This window comes from Chrysemys picta, chromosome 1 (assembly GCF_011386835.1).
Source record: "Chrysemys picta bellii isolate R12L10 chromosome 1, ASM1138683v2, whole genome shotgun sequence".
In the NCBI taxonomy this organism is placed as follows: domain Eukaryota; kingdom Metazoa; phylum Chordata; order Testudines; family Emydidae; genus Chrysemys; species Chrysemys picta.
In genome coordinates, this window is record NC_088791.1 from 86,915,588 (window position 1) to 86,938,584 (window position 22,997).

The window sequence follows — 22,997 nt, forward strand, 5'->3', positions numbered from 1 at the left end:
TCTGCACGCAGTATTCAAGTGTGGGCGTACCATGGATTTATATAGTGGCATTATGATATTTGCTTTCTTATTATCTATCCCTTTCCTAATGGTTCCGAACATTCTGCTAGCTTTTTTGACTGCCACTGCACACTGAACAGATGTTTCCAGTGACTCCAAGATGTCTTACATTAAACTTTAGTTAAAAACAGTTCAATAGTCTGAATATGCAAAGTCAAACCATAGGATATTAAAGACTGTGATAGATTTGTTTGCAGATATGCAAACAAAACTTCCCTCAAATAACCTATGGTGCAGAAACAACAAGTGTAGTATCAATTAAAAGGTCTTCAGTTGCCAGATGCAACAAGGTCACTAGTTACATTATTCAGTGAATTACATCTAGCAAAAACAAAGACTCAAAGGAATGTACTTGTTTTTGTTTGTTGTTGCTAAAACTGATAGAAGCACACTCAAAGTCTGTATTCTGTGCTTTTTTATTTATACATTTGTATCAGTTCTTTTAGCAGAAAATTATAGTTCAATTTGTACAAATCACCCACAGTTTAAACTGCATAATTACACTTTCATGTAACTTCACAAGTTCAACAGGGTAATTAATGATTCTCTAAAGTTTTTTTCAAACACAGTAATATACAATTTATTAATCCTAGTAAGTTTTTGTTTTAACAAATGAACAGTTACATATTTAAATACATTGGGCGTGGCTGATCCATGCAGCACATGGGTCAGGGGTGTATGTAAAGATGGCTAAAGCTCATCTTGCACAGACTCCTGGTCCGTTGCTGTCTCTGTGCATGACAAGTCCTTCTGCGTGGGGGAGAACAGTTTAAGTGATGATCTGAATTACACCAGACTGCAATATCCACAATAAAGCCAAGGACTTGCCTGGCAGGGGTATCCAATACTACGATCCTTGTCCTAAGGTCCCAATCCTTTACTCAGGTATACCAGCAGTGGAAGAGAGCAGTGTAAGTATCTATGCTACAGGAAGATTACTCTTAAACTTGGTGATCCTGCCTGGGCCAGTTACACTGACTTTAGGCCAGTTTGAGGCCAATTATATTAAGTTTTAATGGCCAGAGAGTGGGATCCATTCAGTTTATAGTGCAAATGTAATCGCCTTTAAAATATTTGTTAACAGTAAAAATCATTTTATCGTAGCGAATAAAGATACCATATATCAAGGATGCTGGCACACATTTTACTCAATTACTTATGTAAACATCTTCCCTTGCCCATTGAACAATCTCATTATCAGATCTGTTCCCCAGATAACATTTCCTCCGATATTATTAAAATTAAGAGAATCATATCCTTGTTGTTAGGAAAATTAGTAAAGTACAGTATAAACTGATTTTTCCTGCATCACTGCAGTTTAAACAAGGCTAAACAGAAAAACACAATTGCAGTGTCTAATCCTAATCCTTCGTAAATTCTCAGAATAGTATTTATTCCATAAATACGTTGTTCTATGCTCATGTCAAAAGACTCTTCCACTAATTCACAAACAGTATTTAAATACAGCCCTTCTTACTCCAGTGCAATTTTTGGAATACATTATCCACTACTGTTGATGTTCAATAGTCATCCTCTTTATACGATGAAGCAGAGTGTCTTTTTCCATGTGGACCTCAGCCAGAGCCATTTTAGCCTTGGCTAGTTCCTGTTTAAGACATTCGTTTTCTTCAATAAGCTGAAATGATTAAATTGAAAAAGAAAGGCATTAGTATTTCTGTGTACTGGCAACTTTCTCCTGTCAGAGTAACATTTACAAATGCTGGGTGCAGATGCTCACCCTGCTAGCTGAGGTGCAGCTGTGATGGTGTAGGATGCAGTGGAGACATGTTCTGGACCTAGAAGATTGGCTCACATTTGCTGATAGTGCAGCAGGAGGGGGGTTGATGCAACAGTTTGCTGCCAAGGAAAGGTTGCCACTGTGGGCTCCTTGTGTCAGTCCCACCCTTAATCTAGTAGCTGGATCTCTGGTGATGCCATGGGCTAGGCTGATTGCCAGTTTTGGGGTCTAAGAAGGGATTTTTACGATATGGCAAACTGCTGAGTGGGTTCTCACCTGCCACCCAGCATCCAAGAGGTCTGGTTTGGGAAGTTTAAATCACAATTTCAACTTTGGCAGGTTCTGGTGTGGCTGGATTAGGAAAGGTGTGACTGAGCTGTTTGGGCATGAGTCCTGGGCACACATATTGCATGGTGAAGCTCAATCTCATTTTAACCCTCCTACCTCTGGTGTGGAGGATGACTCTCTGGGCAGGCTTGAGAGTATAGAGGGGGCAATGGCCTTCACACTCCCCCTAAGGTTTGTGGTATACCCGGGACATTGGTACCAGTTGAGATCCACACTGGAACAACTCTGCCGGCTATTTTGGGATGGGTAACCCAATTAGACAATAGTTTTAAATAAAGTTGCATCCTCTGCATTTAACCATAGTATGGTGTCTATGCCTTGTTGTTTCTAAGTTCACACAAAAACAAGTTTCTCAAGCAAAATGATATTCTAACAGTCAAAATATATAATCTGTAACAATTAAACAGTTTTAATTGCTTATTACTACAATGCAATTTAATAAAATTAAAATAAAATTAACTTAGGTTTATCATTACCTCCTCTTTGAGGAAATCAGCTGTAGTCCATCTTGATGTAGAAGGTCTGGGGATTTCTGGAGAAGTCTGTGTGGCTTGAGACACATAATCCTGCGTTTTGTTTCTGGTAACGCCACTCACTTGCTGCACTGTAGCACTCGATTTCTTGTAATTCAACACATCATTGCTTAGTGGTTGATTACCTGTTTCATAGAAACACAGCAGGAAGTTTGAAATGTTTAGTTTTTATTGAATCTTGTTAATATTGAATTAAAATGGCCAACAAGTACAATTTTAACATTAAAATTATACCTCCGTCTTCTTGTCAATATCACATTAAAATAAAAGATATATATTTTAGAAGGGAGAAAAAAGGTGTGTGTGTTATATATAATACTCACACACATTGGTACCAGTGTACACACACACACACACACAGCAGCTTAAAGAAAGAAATAGTAAATATGAACAATGTCAAAAATCATCATAATGGAAAAAATATTTTAAATGATTAGTTAACTAAACATAAGGAAACTAACTATTCAAAAAGTATATCTAAATAATATTTTAGACTGGGATTGTCACATGCATGTAACTTGCACTCAAGTCAATGGGAGTTTTGTCTGTTACACATTTATTAATAATAACAGTATTACAATAGTGCCTAAGGGTATGTCTAGGCTGCAGTTAAACAACCACAGCTGGTCCATGTCAGCTGACTTGGGTTCCTGGGGCTTGGGCTTCGGGGCTATAAAGTTGTGGTGTTAACATTCAGGCTCAGGCTGGAGCCTAGACTGAGATCTTCCTGTCTCATGGTGTCCCAGAGCTTGGGCTCCAGCCTGAGTGTCTACATTGCAATTGTACAGCCCCGCAGCCCAAGCCCCATGAACCCAAGTCATCCGTGGGTGTTTAACTGAAGTGTAGACATACCCCAAGGGTTCCAGTCAGGATGGGGCCTGTACTTACATATGAAGACATGGTGTGAAAAGCCTTCTGGACCAGGCCTTAACACAAGACAATTTTAAATATTTCCAAGTTTAACATTAAAGAAACTTTCTTCTATTTAATATGATTAAAGATACACTCATGTGTTTAACGTACTTGCAGGCAGGGCAAAATGAGAGGTGCAGTTTTTTAGTAATCTAAATCTTCATAAACATTTCTCTCTAAACAACATGAATTTGCCATTGTATTAAAAAAAAAAAAAAAAACATACTTCAGGATTCATGACTATGTATACAGATACACACATCTCTTCATTGCTGAAGGTACTTGACCTCCACATTGGCATCCACTACACCTGAGGCGTCTATACCAAAGGAATAGGGAAACATGAGAGAACTTTATAACTTAAATACATTTTACCGAATTGGGAGAATACAAATGATTGAAAGAGACCTTAGAATTGTATATTTGCACATACAATAATAAACACTCACAGTTTTCAGTTTTGAAGCATCTAAGATGACTAAGAAGCATAATTCTAATGTACCAGATGATGTATAACAAAAAAATATGCACGCTATCCTCACTTTGTGTAGGTGGATTCATTAAGTAGCTGTGCAAGGTAAGTGGTGAAGACCCATCTTCTAAATATAAGTCTTTATTGCATGTTGTTATGCAGTATGATTTGTGTGTATATAGTGTATGTCCACACACCCAGACAAACTACATGTTTGCACACAAATGAGTGTATGCACACAGGTATGTTTTTCATATGTAACAGAGGTTAAATCCCAGTTTTAGATGCAAATCTCAATGCAATCCTTCCTATGGATCTGCTATGGTACCTCCATAATACACAGAATCACAAGCAGATACTTGTTCTAGACAGAGAATTTTTTTTGTTTTAAACTACATCTGATAAGGTATCTATTGTTCCTGTCCTCTTTGCTTCACACAGATCGTTCAGAGGTCTTCCCTCATGTAGATACCACCATTAAGTTTATTTAGTGTTTTACTCTACCACCTTCCACATTCAGTTAGTCACAGCAGTTACAATTTCATCCAGTTTTACTGTCCTTTCTCCAAAAGGGAGGGGGGAGAAAAAGTGTCTCCTCCTCCCAGAGAACTCCATTTTGTCAGGCCCAGCCTCCCTCTCTCTTCTGCCTCTCTCTGTCTCCCACTTTCTTCCTGTGCTCTTTTATCCACTCTCCTTGTTAATGGACTAATTAGTTTGTGAGCTCCAAACTGATCTGGTAATCAGGGACTCCTCTCCTTAATCAGCCCCCTCCCAGTGAGGTAACAGGTTAATCAGTGATGAGAGTGCTGGTTCAGCATTCTGTCATACAATGCTTTAACTTATTTCCTTATTATACATACAGAATCTGGCACAATGGGGCTGTGGATTCTAGGTGCTACTGCAATGCAAATAAGTAGTAATAAATAACAGTACTTAGCTGTTCATTATGTAGTTACCTGTAATATATATGTATAAGAAATAGCTGAGATAACAAGTCACCACTTCTCTGCAACATTTAGACAGTTAAATTGTGTTTAGTCATCTCTGAATGAATCTGGAATTGAATACATGTACTATGAAGTGATATGAACCACTATGCATCCATTGGTTTGACTTGCAGGACCAGGGCCACAGTCAAAACACTGCTATTAGGGATTGTTTTCCCTGGCTAGACTGTATTAAGTTTCATTTTTAATGTACAATGTACACTGTGGCTACATCTAAGCTATGAGCGAGGGGTGTGATTCCTCTTATATTCACACTAGCTCTGAGCTAGTACCAGTACATGTACACAAACTAGGAATCACACCCCTAGCTCACAGCGTAGACATAGCCACAGTGCTATTAGCAATTCTGTGGGGTAACTCACTTTTAATTACTAGCTACATGTTCAAAACAATGTTCACGCAAAGTAGAAACATTACATAAATATAGCAGCATGTACTTTCAATTGTTAATATGTTAGATTTTGGGGAGAATGTATCAATACACACCTCTGATGCAAAAAGAGCCATCGTCATTCCTCTCTAACAAAAGTAGGTCAATATGCAGTGTTACAGGGGCTGGTTCAGGAGCTGAGAGATTATCACGTGGGCTGTCATCCTACAGAATAAAAGTAATAAAAATAGGATTTTTAATGTTGTATCTCTTTATCAATGGTAGGAAATCAAACCAGCTAATTAAAAACTGCAATTAAACATATTTGAACGGACTTAATGAAACCCCCAAACCCCTCTCATTAGAAGTGCATTCAGACAGAATTTTCTAATCAGATATCTACAAAACGTCAGTACCATTAAAATTACTACAGAAACACAAAGAGACAAATGTATGTCTGATGAAAGCCCACTGAAGTCAGCATATATAGTTTGACTAGAATATCTCAATGAGAACAAAGCAAAGCAAGACATTCTTTAGTACAGGAGCCCTCACCAGAAATGGAGTTAACAAACCAGTGCTATATAATCTCTCATCTGATTGTCCCTTGAACTCTTTAAAGACAGTAGGGCTGCATCTACCATACTTTGGGGAAAGATTTTTTTTTTTTTTAAAGAATTTAAATTGGGATGAAAGCTGTCATAGTTCAGCAATACCACTGCAGCCAAAAAACAAAAGAAACCTCGAACTGCTTGTGGTGGTTTCTCCTCAATTACGGCTCACTGTTCCTGTCAAGCAGAGTAACTTGTCTAATGCCAGCAGAAAGAAAACATATCAACAGCATTATCAGCATCAGCAGATAAATAACAAAAACAAATTGTTAAAGTGTGACAGCTCTTTCAAAGAGTGAAGACTGCAGTATGAAAAAACAACCCTCAAAACTCACTCAGGAAACAGTGTGCCAACTTCAATGCAAAGAAAATATCCCACTAAATGGGCAATCCAGCCATAAAGTGAAGAACTGATTGACTTCATGGTGACTTGGTGAGGGTTGCACAGTGAATTCTTCACTGCCCATAACCTCTTATTAATAACAGCTTAATGTACAGTCTTTACCTACAAAATTGACTATTTTGTCAAAAACTTTGCCTGAGCCTGCCCTCCCTCCCAGGAAAATACAGAAGCCCAGTTTTCAAAATGAGGGGAATATATGTTAAAGCAGTCATTCCTGAATCTGGGCACTCAACTTGGTGCTTAAGTGACAATTTGAGCTGCAAAAGCCTTCACTAAGTGCCCTTTGTGCTGCTCCAATGGCACAAATGGCACTTAAAAATTGCCTAAGCAAGCAGTTGAAAATTTCCCTAGCACAGACATTCCTCAGATGGTGTGAGGCCACCATACAAGGAGCTGTTGGAACAGGGAGGGAATCAGAACTTTGCTGCACCCTTGAGCTGGCAGAATGGAAACTGCCCTAACTGGTGCAACTTAAAGCAGCGCTTAAATTTAAGCCCGACTGTGGCACAGTTTAGGTTTGAGCCCCAAATGTAGAATTAGGCACCCCCTATCTTGGGTCCCAAATTTGGGAATTGAGTCCCTTGCATCTCTCACTGTTTTGAAAATTTCCAAGGCTATTTGTGTCTGAGGGTTTTTTTTTATTTTTGGCAGCAGTGACACTATAACCCTAAATCTCTAAAAAAAAAAAAAAAAAAAAAAAAAAAAAAACACAAACCAAAAAACAAACAAAACAAAACCCCACACCCAACAACAACAAACTTCCTTACACTTATAACAGCCTTTCTGGCTGCCCCTCAGTGAAATCATTGTCTGCTTTAAGTGTTTTAGGGGAAAAACTAGGAGACTGCACTGCGGTGTTCTCTTAATGTTGCTATTTTAAGCCACACTAGTGCGAAAGGCTTGTATTATTTAGTAAATATTTCTAGGTAGGGTAAAACATGAAATCTGGGCTCTAGTTAGTAGGTAAACTGGATTGAACTTGAGTCCTCATAACCTCTTTCCTCCTTCTATGCTAAGCTCTCATTACCACAACTGTCCTCGAAGGAGGGCTGATGAGCCTATAGCGTACTTCTCTGTTAATGCTGATTTTGATTGGAAAGCAGGTGTTACTGCAAAGCAACAAAAGGCTCACTCTACCCTTGGGAAATTGGAACACCTTATCTGTTACATTCCCAGCTGCTGCTATTCTGGGGACCATGACATGGTAAAGAAAAAAAAGACACAAAGTATAAAACATTAATTCCTATAACCAGTTTGGTCATGCACCAAATTTACCTCTAGGCAAGCCATTGAGCTAACCCAGTTCATGGATTTTTAAAATTGCTTTAGTGTTATCTAATCGTAAATATCCAATTAAGACTTTAAAGAATAAGATATGAATTTCTTTGAAGTTAACTATATCCAGATTACTAACTTATCAGCAAAGAAACAAGAACATACAGTCTAAACAGTTAAGAGAAGCAAAATGGCTCCTAGTTAACATACTTTTAAATTAATCCTTGTATTAGAAACTTTAATCTTCATAGGCATTACTGCTGCAACAGTTTCATCTTCTAGAAAATGCTGAATGTTCATGAGGGAAGATGTTAGGAATTCAGCACTAAAATTCTCCACGTGACACTGTAGAAAGCCATTTTTTACAGCCAGTAGAGAGTGTACTACAGCACTTGGCCCATTTTCCCATCTCAAATTAATTTCAGGTGATGACTTAATTGGTCCAGCCACAGATTTATGATCTGAACCTAGTGTAGAAGAAAACAAAATTAAGATTAAAACTTTAGAGCACACAAAAGGCACTCCAATAAGCAATCATTATGCAATCATTTCTACCTGCATTGTAGTTACATAATCACAAGAGGAATAGAAACATAACTAGTTTTCCAACAAATTAACCAATTTCATTTTTTTATTCAGAAAACGCCATACTTGAGATAAATCAGAATTATAATAGTGCATACGCATAATTTATTGTGAGCAATTTTCTATCACCTTTTTTCCCCTCATCTCTTAATTTATAATTTAAAAGTAGTACAAGGAGCAATAAACGGTACATACAAGTAGCTTGTAATAGACATAACAGTATATATAAGGATCCTGCATTCTTTCTGCATGCAAAACTTGTGTTGTCTTCAGTGGGAGATCTGTATGCACAGTAAATACAAAACCAAGCCCATCGCAAGCTTTTTGTTTTGTTTTGTTTTGTTTTGAATAAATTACTTAAGACTATGATTCAGGAAAGCACTTAAGTCTATCCATGTTCAGGAGAATATTTAACACATTTAACTAAGTGCTCTCCTGAACAAAATGATTACTTACCTGTATCGTAACTCTTGTTCTTTGAGATGGGCAGTTGTGGAATACACATGCAAACCACATCTTAAAGAACAGTCACAATAAAGATAAGTAACCGTTTTTTCTTCTTCAAGTGGTTGCAGATATGTATTTCACTCAGATGACTCACAAGCAGTGCTATTAGGAGATGGGGCTTGGAATCTACTTAAATAGTGATGGCAGAATTGCTCTCCCAAATTTGCATCAGCTCTTGAAGCAGTCATGATGGCATAACGATGCATGAAAACATGCACAGAAGGACCAAATGGTAATATTTCTTAGGGCCATCCCAATGCTAGACATTTGCAGGGCTGCTGAGATGGCCCATTCAATGAGGGTTCAGGCTAACAGTCTCTCCAGAAAGGGGTGTTTAATGCCGTCATGGAAGTAATACACGTGGAAACTGTCTGTGCTGAAACTACCTTACCTTTCTTATTGTCAGCAAATGAGACACAAAGCCAAGGAGATAACCTAAAAGGATTGGTTCTGTCCAGATAATAGGCCAGTGGCTCACCTTATCCAAAGTATGAAGTCGCTCTTTATCACTACTTGAGTGCAGCTTCAGGGGGGGAAAAAACAGGTAAGTATAGTTTGCTGAGATGGAACACTGGAACTACTTTGGTTAAAAATGTAGACTGAGGCCTCAAGGCTCTTTATCTTGGAAAACAACACACATGGAGGTCCTGCCATTAGAGCCTGAAGCTCCCACACTTGAGGAAAAAATTGACGGCACTCCTTATTGTCTTTCATTGTGAATAGGTCAACTGATGAATATCCCAAGCTTTGAAGATGGTCCTCAGCCCACTGTTCTTGAGGGATCATTTGTGATTCCAGGAGACTGTCCTGCTGAGATGGTCACCCAATTGATTCTGGGAGCCAGGTAAGTGAGCAGCAATGGGAGCAATGTCTTCCCTGATGCAAAAGTGCCAGAATTTCATCGCTTCTTGACAAAGCTGTTCAGATCATGCCCCTCCCTGTCTGTGCAGAGAGTACATTGCAGTTGTATTGTCGGTGAGCCCTTGATGTGAGGGAGAAAAGCACAGCAAGCACTATGAATGATCGAAGCTCGAGGATATTGAAATGAAGAGCTGCAACTTGCTCTATCCATAAAACTTGGATTCTACACCCACCTCTGAAAGCACCTCACCCTATCAGAGAGGCATTAGTAATGATTGTCTTGATCAGGTGGCGGCAAGCAAATACCACACCTCTGCATATGTTTTTCTTATCCATCCACCATTATTGGGAACCCAGGAGGAACCTGGATCAACTTGTACAACCGGTGTCTGGTCAGTCAATGGACTAACTTCAGCCACCCCTGAAGGATGCACACGCATAGCCTGGCATGCAGGGTCACTTAAATATATGAGGCCATGTGGCCTAATAACGCTAGACATTCTTGGACTGTGGTGGTGGGGTATAACTTGAGAGAGGCGCATAACTGGTAAATAGTCTGAAACCTGTCCTGTGGGAGAAAAGCCATCGAATATGTAGAATTGAGTAGGGCCTAATTAATTTGATTTTTTGTATGGGAATTAATGTGGACTCTCTCTTGTTCAGCATGAGTCATAGACGATGGAAAAGATAGATAAGCTGGACATGGGAGAGAACCTGGTGCTTGGATCTGCCTTGCACTAACACATCATCTAGGTAAGGGAAGACACAAATCCCCTTTCTCCTTCAGTAGGCCACTACCATTGCCATATACTTGATAAATATGTGTGGGGCTGAGGACAGGACAAAAGGAAGTACTGTGTATTGATAATGTTGACCTGCCACTACTAATCTCAGAATCTTGTCACTTGTCAACACTTACACATGGAAGTAGGTGACTTGTTGATTGAAGGCAGATGCCAAAGCCGAAGATCACACTGGTACACGATATGCATCGGTGCCGAAGATGCCAGGATTTAGTCTTTGTCATGTTTCTTGGCTGATACTGGCACTGATACCACTAAATCTCTGTACTGGAGCCAAAGATCCAAATGGGCTGGGAGCCGCAGGAGATGCCTTCACTTCAAAGGACTCCTGTACCACAGGAAGAATCCATGAGAGAAAGACATAGAGAGACTTTTGATGCCACAAACTTGTGATGGTGGTACCACCAATAATGCTGGTGCTGGAACTGTCTCTCTTGTACTGGACTCAACAGCTATCCCATAGCCAGTACCAGAGTTGATGGTACAGTACCAATACCTTCCCGCTGCAGTGCTGGGGAGAGACAGGTTGACAGCCCAGTTGTACATGAGTACCCAAGGAGTCCCGACAATGTTTCCAGTCCTCCTTCAAAGAAGAACCACCACCATATTTCTTCAGCCTGGAGGGGCTCCAATATGTTTTATGGGTCCTCTTTCCGGGAAGCCCTGAAGACAACTGACCTCTCTTTCTCCAAGGAAAAGAGTCTGAGTCCAGGGATCTGTCAGAGATCACTGCAGCCTCCATAACAGATTACATGCAAGAGGCAGGATGTGCAGTTGAAGGCCCTGACTCCGAGGCAGGTTTCAGTGCTTGCTTCATAAAGTGTTGCTTGAGGCCTACATTTTTGGATATCTGTGTTCTGTTTTTGAAAAGAATGGCAGATACTGCACCTCTCTTTAATATGTTCCTTACTGAGGCACAAAAGGCAGAGCATGAGGGGTCGCTATTGCGAATAGACACCTCTCAAGACAAGCAGTGCTTAAAGCTCGGTGAGCACTGCATGCCATCGGTGCATCACACCAAAAACTAATTCATAACTAGTTAAAACAATGAAGGAAACCTAACTACTGGGTTCTAACTATTTACAGGAAAAGCAGAAAGCTGAATTTGCTGACACAGTTCCAGCACCAGCATTATTGCTGTACCGCCACCACAAGCTTATGAGGCATCAAAAGAAAAAAAATGTGAGGTAAACCTCACAGGTAGCTCTGACTCAGGCCACAGATGGTGAGAAGGAACTGAGGGAGGTTGGGGCAGTAGAGCCCTTATATAGCCTCAGGAGAGGCCACAAGGATGTGCCAGGCGTGTGCGCCACCCCAACAGGTACTGCTACAGAAAACTCTCTGGCTCTGGTGTGCTGGGCATAAATAAACCTGAGTGGAATACAAGTATGCAACCACTTGAAGAAGGGATATTTTTCTGAATCGAAGCCTTAATGTGTAAAAAAGAAAGTAACTGGTACTGAGAAAACGGTAACAATTTAATAGCTAGAATAAAGGGCCAGATGCTGCTCCCATTACTTCAATGGGAACAGGAGTGCGTACTAATAAAATAGAGCAGCAGTTTCTGATTATTAGTCTCAATATCTCTACCTACTAGAGGGCAACTGACACTCTGAATTGGGCATTTCTATAAAAGGAAGATGGTCAGAAATATTAGATAAAATTTCAATATTTATCCATTTGCTATGCAAAAGAAATAGATCTTTTCCTTACTTATTATCTCTTCAGGTTTAACATACTAAAAATAACTAGTACCAAAAAGAATAGTTAAAATCCTTTTGAATCAGTTTACTGGCTGATTGTTATGTAGCTATAACTTGTAAGGCTTGCATTCAAATATTTTTAAGCTGTACTATACTATTCACATTGAGTATCATGACAAAAGAGGAGACTTACTGGGCCAGATGCTCAGATGGTAGTCAATTGAAATATGCTTACTGATATAACTCAAGTGAAGTCAATTGAACTATGCGGAGATTCTGGCCCTTACTTCAAATTTATCCTTTTCACAACAGAGGGATTAATTTTAAATATTAATTTAGATGTTTTCAATTAAACCTCCCCAGTTCTCTAGGTACATTCCAACAATTTCAAACTGGGAAATCGGAAACAGTTACAGGTGGATTTAATTTAAAGTCATTCAAGTACGACTAACCAGGAACCAAATTTTGGATCATAATTATTTTCCTATTTCTATTTTAATTTCCTTTCCCTATGCTATCCCTTATTCTCCCCAACTATACTTGACTATGCATTTGCCAAAAAAGTAACTTTTTAAGTGTCTTCCAGCTCATTCTGCTACATTGCTTTTATCAAGGTTTACACCCTCATACATATCCCGAGCTCCACAGGATTTTCCTTCATTGCAATGTACCTGGGGATATCTCTAAAGAAGCAAAGCCATGCTCCACAGAACTAGTGATCTCTATGGAATTGTACATCTGATTTATGGACAGAGGCAATTAATTCAATTGAAATAAGGTACCAATGATGATCACATGATACATTCAAGAGATACATACCACTACAGAGTTCTATTTATTTTGATGTGTAGAGCTCCAGAAATAGAGACATATTTGGACCTACTGCAAAAGTAATTCTGGACTAGGTAGACATATTCATTGCAAAAGCATGATTAATGTGCTATTAAATGGCAATGCAATACTATAATAATCTTTCACAGCTGCAGCATTTAAGCATCAGAATCTTATCAAGCTTTTAAAAAATATATATATAATTGCACCTCATCCCTCCAGGTACAGGGCTAGATAGTAACTTTCCTTAAATAAGAAATTTAAAATTAACATGAAGTGTGCGTGTTGAGATGTATTTCCATAGACTAGAATTTTTGAAGTTATTTTGAAGTAAAGAATGATCTGCTCTCATTGAAGGCTCACCAGACCAAGAAATACTCAAATTAAAAAAAGTTAGAGAGTGATAATAATGAAGTTCCAGCTTTATAAAATATCAACAATCTAATGCAGGATATTTGATAAAAAGTGAATCAGCAGAATTCAATGTAATTCATTTGGTTTTTGTTTTGTTTTTTTACTCACACCATCCTGAGCAGTTCTATTTTTATTCCCCTACCACTCACTGCTTGATAATTAAGAAAGAAGGTAATTGGAATAGAATCACAAGGCTTTTTTGGTATTTTAAGTTTGAGACTAATACAGATATTTTTATATGATTATGTATTAGAGGGAAGACAACCATAAAACTTCCAATAACTCTTTCATAGTAAAAACAAATGTTTTTTCAACTCAAATTCAATAGTGAGAGTGGAACTGAAATCTCTTGTTAATTCTTACCCACAGTTCTGTTGCAAAGATAATGTCGAACACTGATATTGCCCAACTGGCTTGGTATCACCTGATTCACCTGAAGGCATACTTCTGTGTCTTCACCTTTGATGTCAATTTCACCATTAACGCCAAAGATTTTAAAAACCACAACAGACATCTATCAACAAGTTAAGATACAACTGAGATTATAAATTAAATTTTTTAAAATTACAACATTCAAATATTACAAAAGGAAACTCGTATCAAAGCAATTCAAACAAACATTTTGGAATTCAGGCTCCTTATCCACCCACTTTTCCCCCCACTCACCAGAGAGGTACTCAGAGACACAAAGAACAGTTATTTTTCGCTTTTTATTTCCTCACCTTCCACCCTATAATAAACTAGTTGATGCACAATGAAAAGCAGATGCTATTCCCCCCTGCAGCCCATCGATACTGATTTGGAAATAGCCAGAAGGGTCACAACAACATGAGATGGTTCCCCCAAGACACTGAATATGCTGCTTTAGTCATACCTATAGTACCTTAAGCATGTGCCTTATATTAAGCATGTGAGTAGCTGACACCATTCAAATGCTGAATCAAAGCCAGAGAGAGGAACCCTAGCTCGAGTCCCAAACTCTGATACTGCACGGTAATGCACTGTGCTCTTCTACTAGTCTGCCCTTTCCTCTTATTTTATTAAATTTTAATACCTTGTTGTCAGGCAACAAATGTAGTCAACAGCTTCAAAACGTCAAGTCTTGGTGCCACTTTTTGAAATATATGCTAATTATTTTTATTATTACGGGCCAAGTTTTCTAAGGGGCCTCAACTCATCTTCTACAAATAGAAAACTACAAGTTAAAATGGAATTTGCACACACTTAATTTGCACACACAGATTCTGTTTTCACACATTCTTTATTATTTACATACACAAATGTCAAGACTATTATTGAAAACTGACCCAAAAAGATACTTACTCAGAAGTGTATATATCTAATCATTTGTTAAGTAAGGTTTTCTTTAAAAAGATAATTTGCAAATGTTTTTTAAAAACTCAGCAACTGTAGAGTTATATGCTGAATGTTTCCAAAGGGAGTGTAGGAGGGAAGTCTGCACAAAACTGATTTCAAAAGCATGTTTCTCTTTTTTAGGTGTCCTGTACCCTCAGATTACTACTCTGAATTATGATAATAATTTACTATGCAAGAACCTCAGATAACCACAGTGATGAGCATGGTATAAATGGACAGCTAAATAGAAAGAGGAGATGCAACCACCATGGAACTCTATCAGTGCATGGAGATTGCCTTGGGAGGGGAGATGGTTAGAAAAGTGGCTTTTTTTTTTTTTATTATTATTATGATTAAACTACAGGGCATGGTGACACAAAGATTACAATAAATATGTTCTACACTTTGGGTTATATATATATTCATATTAAAAAAATTCACAAAACCATGCCATATATTAAAAAAGAAAAAAGCCACTTAACTGACCTTTCAAGAGGACATCTCCATACTCCAGGTCTCCAAAGTGGGTGTAATGCCACCAGCATAGTACATACTGGGCATTACTTGGAACAGAAGTAGTTAATCTTCAATTTCAGAGACCCTAAAAAGAAGAAAAATCTAAAATCAATTATGTGTTTACATTCACCCTTACTTGTTATTGGAGCATTCAGAATATAAATCTACATAGCTAATGAATTTTAAAAACGATTTTCAAGTCACCTTTAAAAGAAAAAACAAATATTTCAGCACCACTTTCATGTCAGTTACTGTTTAATTTACTAAACTTGCTCCTTTAATGAATTTCAATAACATTACCATTTCTTCATTAGTCTCTTGAGCACTCTCTGAAGCTGCACTGATGGCATCTGGAGATGACCCACCATAATTGTCAACTCCTGTGACTTCGTCTTGCACGCTTTCTGCTGGCCTTTGGTAATTCATGCCTGTGATAGCTTCCATATGCATATCATCAGAAAAATATGAAAGGTCAATATAATGTAATCTGAATTGTTCATGCATTAATATTAAGATATGTATAATAATATTTAAACCTTTTATAAAAGCTTTTATTTGGATAATTATTAATAAACAAAACTATAATAAATAAATAAATTAATCAAATAATAGGTATACTGATTTTTGTCATGTCACTAAGCTCATGTGGCAAACTGATTGTTAGTTAGCACTGGCAATACAAAAGGAAATTTCTTAATTTGTCTATGTTCTTATTGATCTATCTATCTATACACCTAATCTCTCTCTCACAAAATATTCTCTGGGTGAAATCCACTCCATCTACACAGAATCCAAGTATTCAGACTGTATGACGGTGGAGCAATTAGGGAGATGAAATCCACCCTTTCAACCCATGCAGCCATGGTGTGGACTGCTTGCTATTCCAGCTTGTAGGGTGGAATAGCACCTATAGCTCTTCCATGTCTTTTACACAGGATACTGGATCCACATGAACATATGACCCCTTTCCTGCCCAACGCAGCCAATTCATTGTGGCTTCCATGCCAGTATACATGGGCTGGCACAGAGATCTTTCACAGTGCAGAGGGGATGTACAAGCCCCCTATATGGCCATTTCATGTACTTTTAGGGTATGTCTACACTACCCGCCGGATTGCAGGTAGCGATCAATCTATCGGGGATCGATTTATTGCGTGTAGTGTAGACGCAATAAATCGATCCCTGATTGCTCTCCCGTCGATTGCTGAACTCCAGCTTGGCGTGAGGCGGAAGCAAAGTCGACGGGGGAGCCACGGCAATCGACCCTGCGCCGTGAGGACACGAGGTAAGTCGAACTAAGATAAGTTAACTTCAGCTACGCTATTCTCGTAGCTGAAGTTGCGTATCTTAGATCGATCCCCCCCTCTAGTGTAGGCCAGACCTTAGAGAGGGGAGAAGGGCTCTGCTCTGGTCTTCCACAACAGAAGTGAATTTCACCCTGTGGGAAGTTTGTTAAAGTCCTCCAAAAGTTACTGATATGTATAGATACATTTTCAAAGCCTTTAGTGTAAGTGGCTACAGTTCTTCTGTTTATAGAAATACTCAGTCAGGCTATATTATTTTCTTTTGTTAAAGCTTTATTTTGTTAAGAACATATGGGCTGAGAATACTTTTCTATTCAGATGGAAGATAGGAGTACAGAGGAAACTGACCTTTTTAGAGTCTTGCTAGTGTATATGTTACTTTTTAACTAAATTATTTCATCGGCCTTCTCTTAGAAGCTCATCATAATTTACATAACCCCACAGTACTACAGATTATCTAAAACTAACAGATATTCAACATCAGGCCAAATTTCTCCCTCAGATACCCACAAATGACTCCCACTGAAATAATCAGAAGTTGGACATCCACCTGATAGCAGAATTCAGCCAATAAATACAAACTGCACCATGAGGAGAGAGTCAAATCTGTCTGTTCGGTTATTAGCATTGCTAGTGTTAATGCCAAAGAAAACCACTTACCCATCCCCACATTTTTAAAACCAAAAATCTTGATACACATTTGCAATGGTAAAACACCACCATAATTTAGAGTCCAATCCTGCAAACATCTACTGCTGGCCTACAGTCCACTAATAGGAGTAATTCCAAGGAATTCCTGGTCCTACAATAGCACTATAATTTGGTTCCCTCCTCCAAAACAACCAAAACAAAACAAAAACCACCACAACCACCACCCTTGAAAGAGGTAATAACTGAGTCAATTGTCAGTTTATTTTTAAATTATATCTTTCATTTAAGTAGGAAAATATTTGGTGCCACCAACTGGTACAGTAAATAGAACTGCTTGAGTAAACCAAACAGGATTTAGCCCACTATATCCTGTTAGCACACTATTAGATAATACTTTCATGTATTGTATGTAATTATTTTATTAAATTTGTTTACCTTTCTCCATAAAGCTTTGGCTGTCACTTCCATCACTCTCTAGCAAATGTTCTTCTAACAGCATACTATCAATAGAAATGGTATCCAAAGAGACTTGTGATGGACTTCTCTTCATGTTCTTATAAGAAACAGAGAATGCAGGGAGGTTGGACTGGCAGCGTTCCTTAGGCTTTCCACTTTTTAATATAAAGATATTAGGAAATTATTACTTAAAATGAAAAGAATTCTAGAAAAGAAATCAAAATCCTCCAACACAGGAACAAAATTAAAGAAACATTGGTATGTAATACAAAATAATTCTGTAATCCTTAGGGCAGTCTTTCCCAAACTTGGGACGCCTCTTGTGTAGGGAAAGCCCCTGTAGGGCTGGGCCGGTTTGTTTACCTGCCCTGTCCGCAGGTTCCGCTGATCGCGGCTCCCACTGGCCTGGAGCCCTATTGGCCTGGAGCAGCGAACTGCGGCCAGTGGGAGCCGCGATCGGCGGAACCTGCGGACGGGGCAGGTAAACAAACCAGCCCGGCCCGCCAGGGGCTTTCCCTACACAAGCAGCATTCCACATTTGGGAAACACTGCCTTAGGGGGAAAAAAAATAGAGGTAAACAAAGTAGAGCATTCATTCACCGTGGTCTGTAAATTACGTTGTAGACATGCGTCAATTATTTATATTTTTCACAACTATTTATTCAAGAATATGAAAATACAGTATTCTGTAAACAATTAAATGTTTAGTTAAACAGAATGTTCAATTTTTAACCCTAATTTATTGGGGGATTCTACTGTCACTGCATATCTACAGAATTTATTAATGCTTAAAATGATATCTGTTTTGAACTACTAAATTCTCAGCTCTATTATCTATGGCAAGGATCGGCAACCTTTGGCACACAGCCCATCAGGGAAAGCCATTGGCGGGCCGGGCCAGTTTGTTTACCTGCAGCATCCGCAGGTTCAGCTGATCACAGCTCCCACTGGCCACGCTTCACTGCTCCAGGCCAATGGGGGCTGCGGGAAGCAGCGGCCAGCACATCCCTCGGCCCGCACCGCTTCCCGCAGCCCCCATTGGCCTGGAGCGGCGAACTTCGGCCAGTGGAAGCTGCAATCGGCTGAATCTGTGGACATCGCAGGTAAACAAACCATCCTGGCCTGCCAGCGGCTTTTCCTGACGGGCTGCGTGCCAAAGGTTGCTGATCCCTGATCTCTGACAATTATTAATTTTATTTGACTTGTACTATCAACTAACTTTTCCACTAATTAAAATATAAAATCTTTTATACCTTAATGTAGACTGGGTTGCAAGCATTCTAACTGTGGACACTTTTTCTTTGTTGATTGCAAGCTCTTCAGATTGTAAGGCTGTTTCTGGTTCTAAATCTGCCACTTTAACAGGAGAGCCTTCAGTTCCACTTTTCTGATCAGTTAACTTATTTGAAAAAATATTTTTATCATCCTCTTTATCAGTGAATAACTCAATAGAATCTTCTCTGTTATTTAAAACATTCACCAAATCCCTAGAATACAAGTTACTTTTGTCACTTAATGCAACACAAACTTCTTCTGAATCACTCCTACTAAAAAGTCCACTACAATCATCTTCATTTGTTTTCCCCAAACACGTATCCAATGCATCATCTGAAAATGATATTCCCTTCTGAAAATCCATATCCCTATCTGATTTAAAAAGAAGGGGGTCCATCAAAATGACTTTGTTAACCTCAGTGCTCACGGACTCAGTTTCATAATTAATATCCACACTATCAGTCTGTGTTATATCATTAGTTATTAGTTTACTCTCTGATACAAGAGTTTCCTCATTTTCCAAAGGTGAAAGATCTTCTGTCATGAGACTTTCTTCTTCCAAAACTGGAGACTTGCAGGGTTTTGCTTGAGCCACTGGATGGAGCAATAGAGCTATTTCTGCACTTTCAAGTAAGATCCCAATGCAGACATCTGTTTGCTGGGCAGGTTTGCCTGTCACTGCTTCTACATCTTTCCTTAGGTTTTCCAGGAGCAATACAAGGGAGTCATGGAGCAACAATAAGAAATGGAACTGGTAATGATTGATTTGCATGCTCACATGTTTTTGAATATGAACAAGGACATGTACATCTGCATCAGAGGAAGAACTTGCAGACAGAACTCCCGAAGTGCTGTCTGAAGGATGAAGCTTTTGAATGCCATTGGTCAAGGGCTCTGTCTCAGTGCTATAATATTCCCTCAAAAGTTTTTTGCGCTGAAGTCTATTAGCTAGGTCACTAGAGTCACTTCTTTGAATGTTAAAAGGTGTCTGATAATAAGAAAAGAGTTCCTTTTGTGACTGTGCAAATCTCGTTGGCTGGCAAACCCAAAGGGAGAGTGGGAATGAATCCACAAAGCTTATTGGTCGGCCTTTCCCACTTTTCATTCCTTCATAATCTATCCAAAATTGGGAAAAATGCACAGCCCAGACATCAGTTGCAGCAGATGTTTTTAGTGCATATTTATTTAGCTTTGGGGTGATATAACCTTTATAAACATCATGCAACTTAGTATCTTGTTCATGAGCATGTCTCTGGAAGATTGGGTGCAGAAGATTAAAACTGTCATGAGATTTGGGAAAGTTGGTGAAAGTTCTACTGAAAAATTCACAATCTTTGAAGTTCTGGAACAAGGCTTCCAGGTCAGAGTGCCTACAGTTTGGCGAGTGCCTTGTGTTTGTAGCAATCATTTCAGAACTCTGAATAGAAATTGCACGTGGCTGATCTTTATGGATTTCAGGTTTCTTTTCAGAGGGAATGATAAACTGCAATAGAAAATATATTCATCTAGTTACAAAGTAGATTATAAAAGGTACACACAGTTTTAAAGAAAACAATACTTATGTGAGGTAAAATAAATGAATGAAGTTAAAGTTTTGTAGGATGACAGGTACACTAATAGAGAACAAGAGAGGCCAGGCTCCTAGTTCTTCAGTTTTTCATCTGGGTTTCCCAAATTTCGACCAAGGCCATGACACACAAATCTGTTCATAAGAAAATTGCCATGAATCTCAATGTCCATGCAATGTCCATGACAGGGCCTCTAGCTTTTCTTTTTTGAAATATGCAGGATGGTTACACTGGGCTGAAGTTTCTAATGCTTTACAAAATCACCTCTGAGCTAACCTAGACAGTTTAATGAAAAATCTGTTCAATTGTTTTAAAGTTAGCTGAACATCTCAGCCTTAATGTTGCATTAACAATTTTTTTTGCTATTATAAAAGTAAATTTATTAGAACTCTTAAACCTTGAAGTATTCCACAGGGTGCTAGAATAATCTCGTATTGCACATCTTTACAGTCCACGTGTAAAAAAGGAAATAATATTTTAGACCCTGATCTTGTATCAGGATCTGCTAACACAGATCCCTGACACCACACATAATCCCAGTGGGATCAATGGGACACCACCCAGGTACAGTAAAAGCTTTGTTATCTGGCCTGTTGGGGTAGTGGGGAGTGCCAGTAAGTGAAAAATTCCGGTTAAGTAAGGGGGAAGGAAGTTTGGGTGCAGGAGGGGGCTCAGGACAGGGGGTTGGGGCACGGGGTGCCATACCCGGGTGGTGCTCACCTCGGGTGGCTCCCCACAAGCGATGACATGTCCTCTAGGCCAGGGGTTCTCAACCTTTTTCTTTCTGAGGCCCCTCAACATGCTATAAAAAAACCATGGCGCACCTGTGCCACAATAACTAGTTTTCTACATATAAAAGCCAGGGCCAGTGTTAGGGGGTAGCAAGCAGGGCAACTGCCTGGGGCCCCATACCACAGGGGCCCCACAAAGCTACATTGCTCAGGCTTTGGCTTCAGCCTTGGGTGTTGGGGCTCAGGGCCCTGGGCTTCAGCCCCATGTGGTGGGGCTTCAGTTTTCAGCTCTGGATCCCAGGAAGTCTAACACTGGCTCTGCTTGGCGGCCCCCCCCCCCCCAGACCCGTGGTTGAGAGTCACTGCCCTAGGCAGAGATGTGGCTAGGCAGCTCTGCATGCTGCCTCCAACCTGAGCCCTGGCTCCGCAGATCCCATTGGTCAGGAATGGTGGCCAATGAGAACTGTGGGGGCAGCACCTACAGGCGGAGGCAGCGTGCAGAGCCACTTAGCCAAGCTTCTGCCTAGGAGCAGCAGGGACATGTTGCCGCTTGCGGGGGAGCTGCCCGAGGTGAGCGCTGCCCAGATCCAGCCCAACCCCCTGCCCCTAGCCCCCCCCCACCCAAATTCCCTCCCAGAGCCTGAGCCCTGCATCCCCTCCCACATTCCAAACCCCCCATGGCTGTTCCTCCACCTAGGAGCAGCAGGGACATGTTGCTGCTTCTGGGGAGCCACGTGGAGGCAGGTAGGGAACCTGCCAGCCTGGCGCCACCCAGACTATAAACCAAACTTTCAATGAAGAGCAGAAATGGCGGTTTATGGAGCTTTCCGGCTGGTAAAGTGCCAGATAACACAGCTTTTATTGTATATGGATCCATTTGCAATGTTAGGGCTTAGGGAATCATACAGTGGAGCACATAAGTAACTTTGTCCTATTATCTTAAATGAAATTACTCATGTGAGTAAAGTTACTCATGTAATTAACTGGATGCTGGGTTAGATCCCAAATTTGTAAGTATTCATTACACCACAAGTACATTTTCATAATCAGTATTTGTGTAACTTACAATATCTATTATTACAGATACATATCAAATGCATATTTAGGAAGTTTCATTTAAAACATCACATTTTCATACTAAGAGCTTGTCTACATGGTGGGGTTATGTACTTTACAGGAGTGTGATTTCTAAAGTGCACTAAGGTATTGCACATTAATTGGTCCGGGTAGACCCTGCTAGTGTGCACTAAAGGTTCCCTAGTGCACTTTAATGGAATATTGTTTGAAATAGCAGTATGTTAAAGTGCATTAGCAGGGTCTACACAGAACAATTTAAAGTGCAACACATTAGCATGCTTTAGAAATCACACCGTGGTAAAGCGCATTACCTCCCCATTCGGATAAGTCTTAAATATTGCAATATCTGTAAAAATGGCAGTTATGGAGTCTGTTTCCCCTTTTCTTTGAGTTTTCCTTGCCATTCACAGGGATAAACTTATTATGCGGTGCCATTTATGACAATTTAATTGCATTTTGAAATCTTGTTTGTTTCTCAGCTGAAAGCCAACTAAAATGAATTTCAAAAGTGCACAGTCAAACTGATAACTGATCATATCTTTATATCTCAGGAGTTCATCTTTCTAGTACATCAATTTCATAAGGCCTTTACAGCTTCATGATGTGGAGGGGAGTACAGTCTGTAGTATC

General features: G+C 39.5%; 1 protein-coding gene across 1 annotated transcript in view; it reads right to left on the minus strand.

Moving 5' to 3' along the window:
* Nucleotides 1-460: 460 nt before the first annotated feature.
* Nucleotides 461-22,997, minus strand: part of BLTP3B (bridge-like lipid transfer protein family member 3B) — a 75,116-nt gene continuing 52,579 nt past the window's right edge. The window contains 8 exon segments of the mRNA XM_005305243.5: nt 461-1,696; nt 2,623-2,804; nt 5,557-5,665; nt 7,940-8,196; nt 13,797-13,947; nt 15,606-15,742; nt 17,696-17,871; nt 18,970-20,474. Coding sequence (XP_005305300.2) covers nt 1,568-1,696; nt 2,623-2,804; nt 5,557-5,665; nt 7,940-8,196; nt 13,797-13,947; nt 15,606-15,742; nt 17,696-17,871; nt 18,970-20,474 — 2,646 coding nt within the window. The 3' untranslated portion in view covers nt 461-1,567.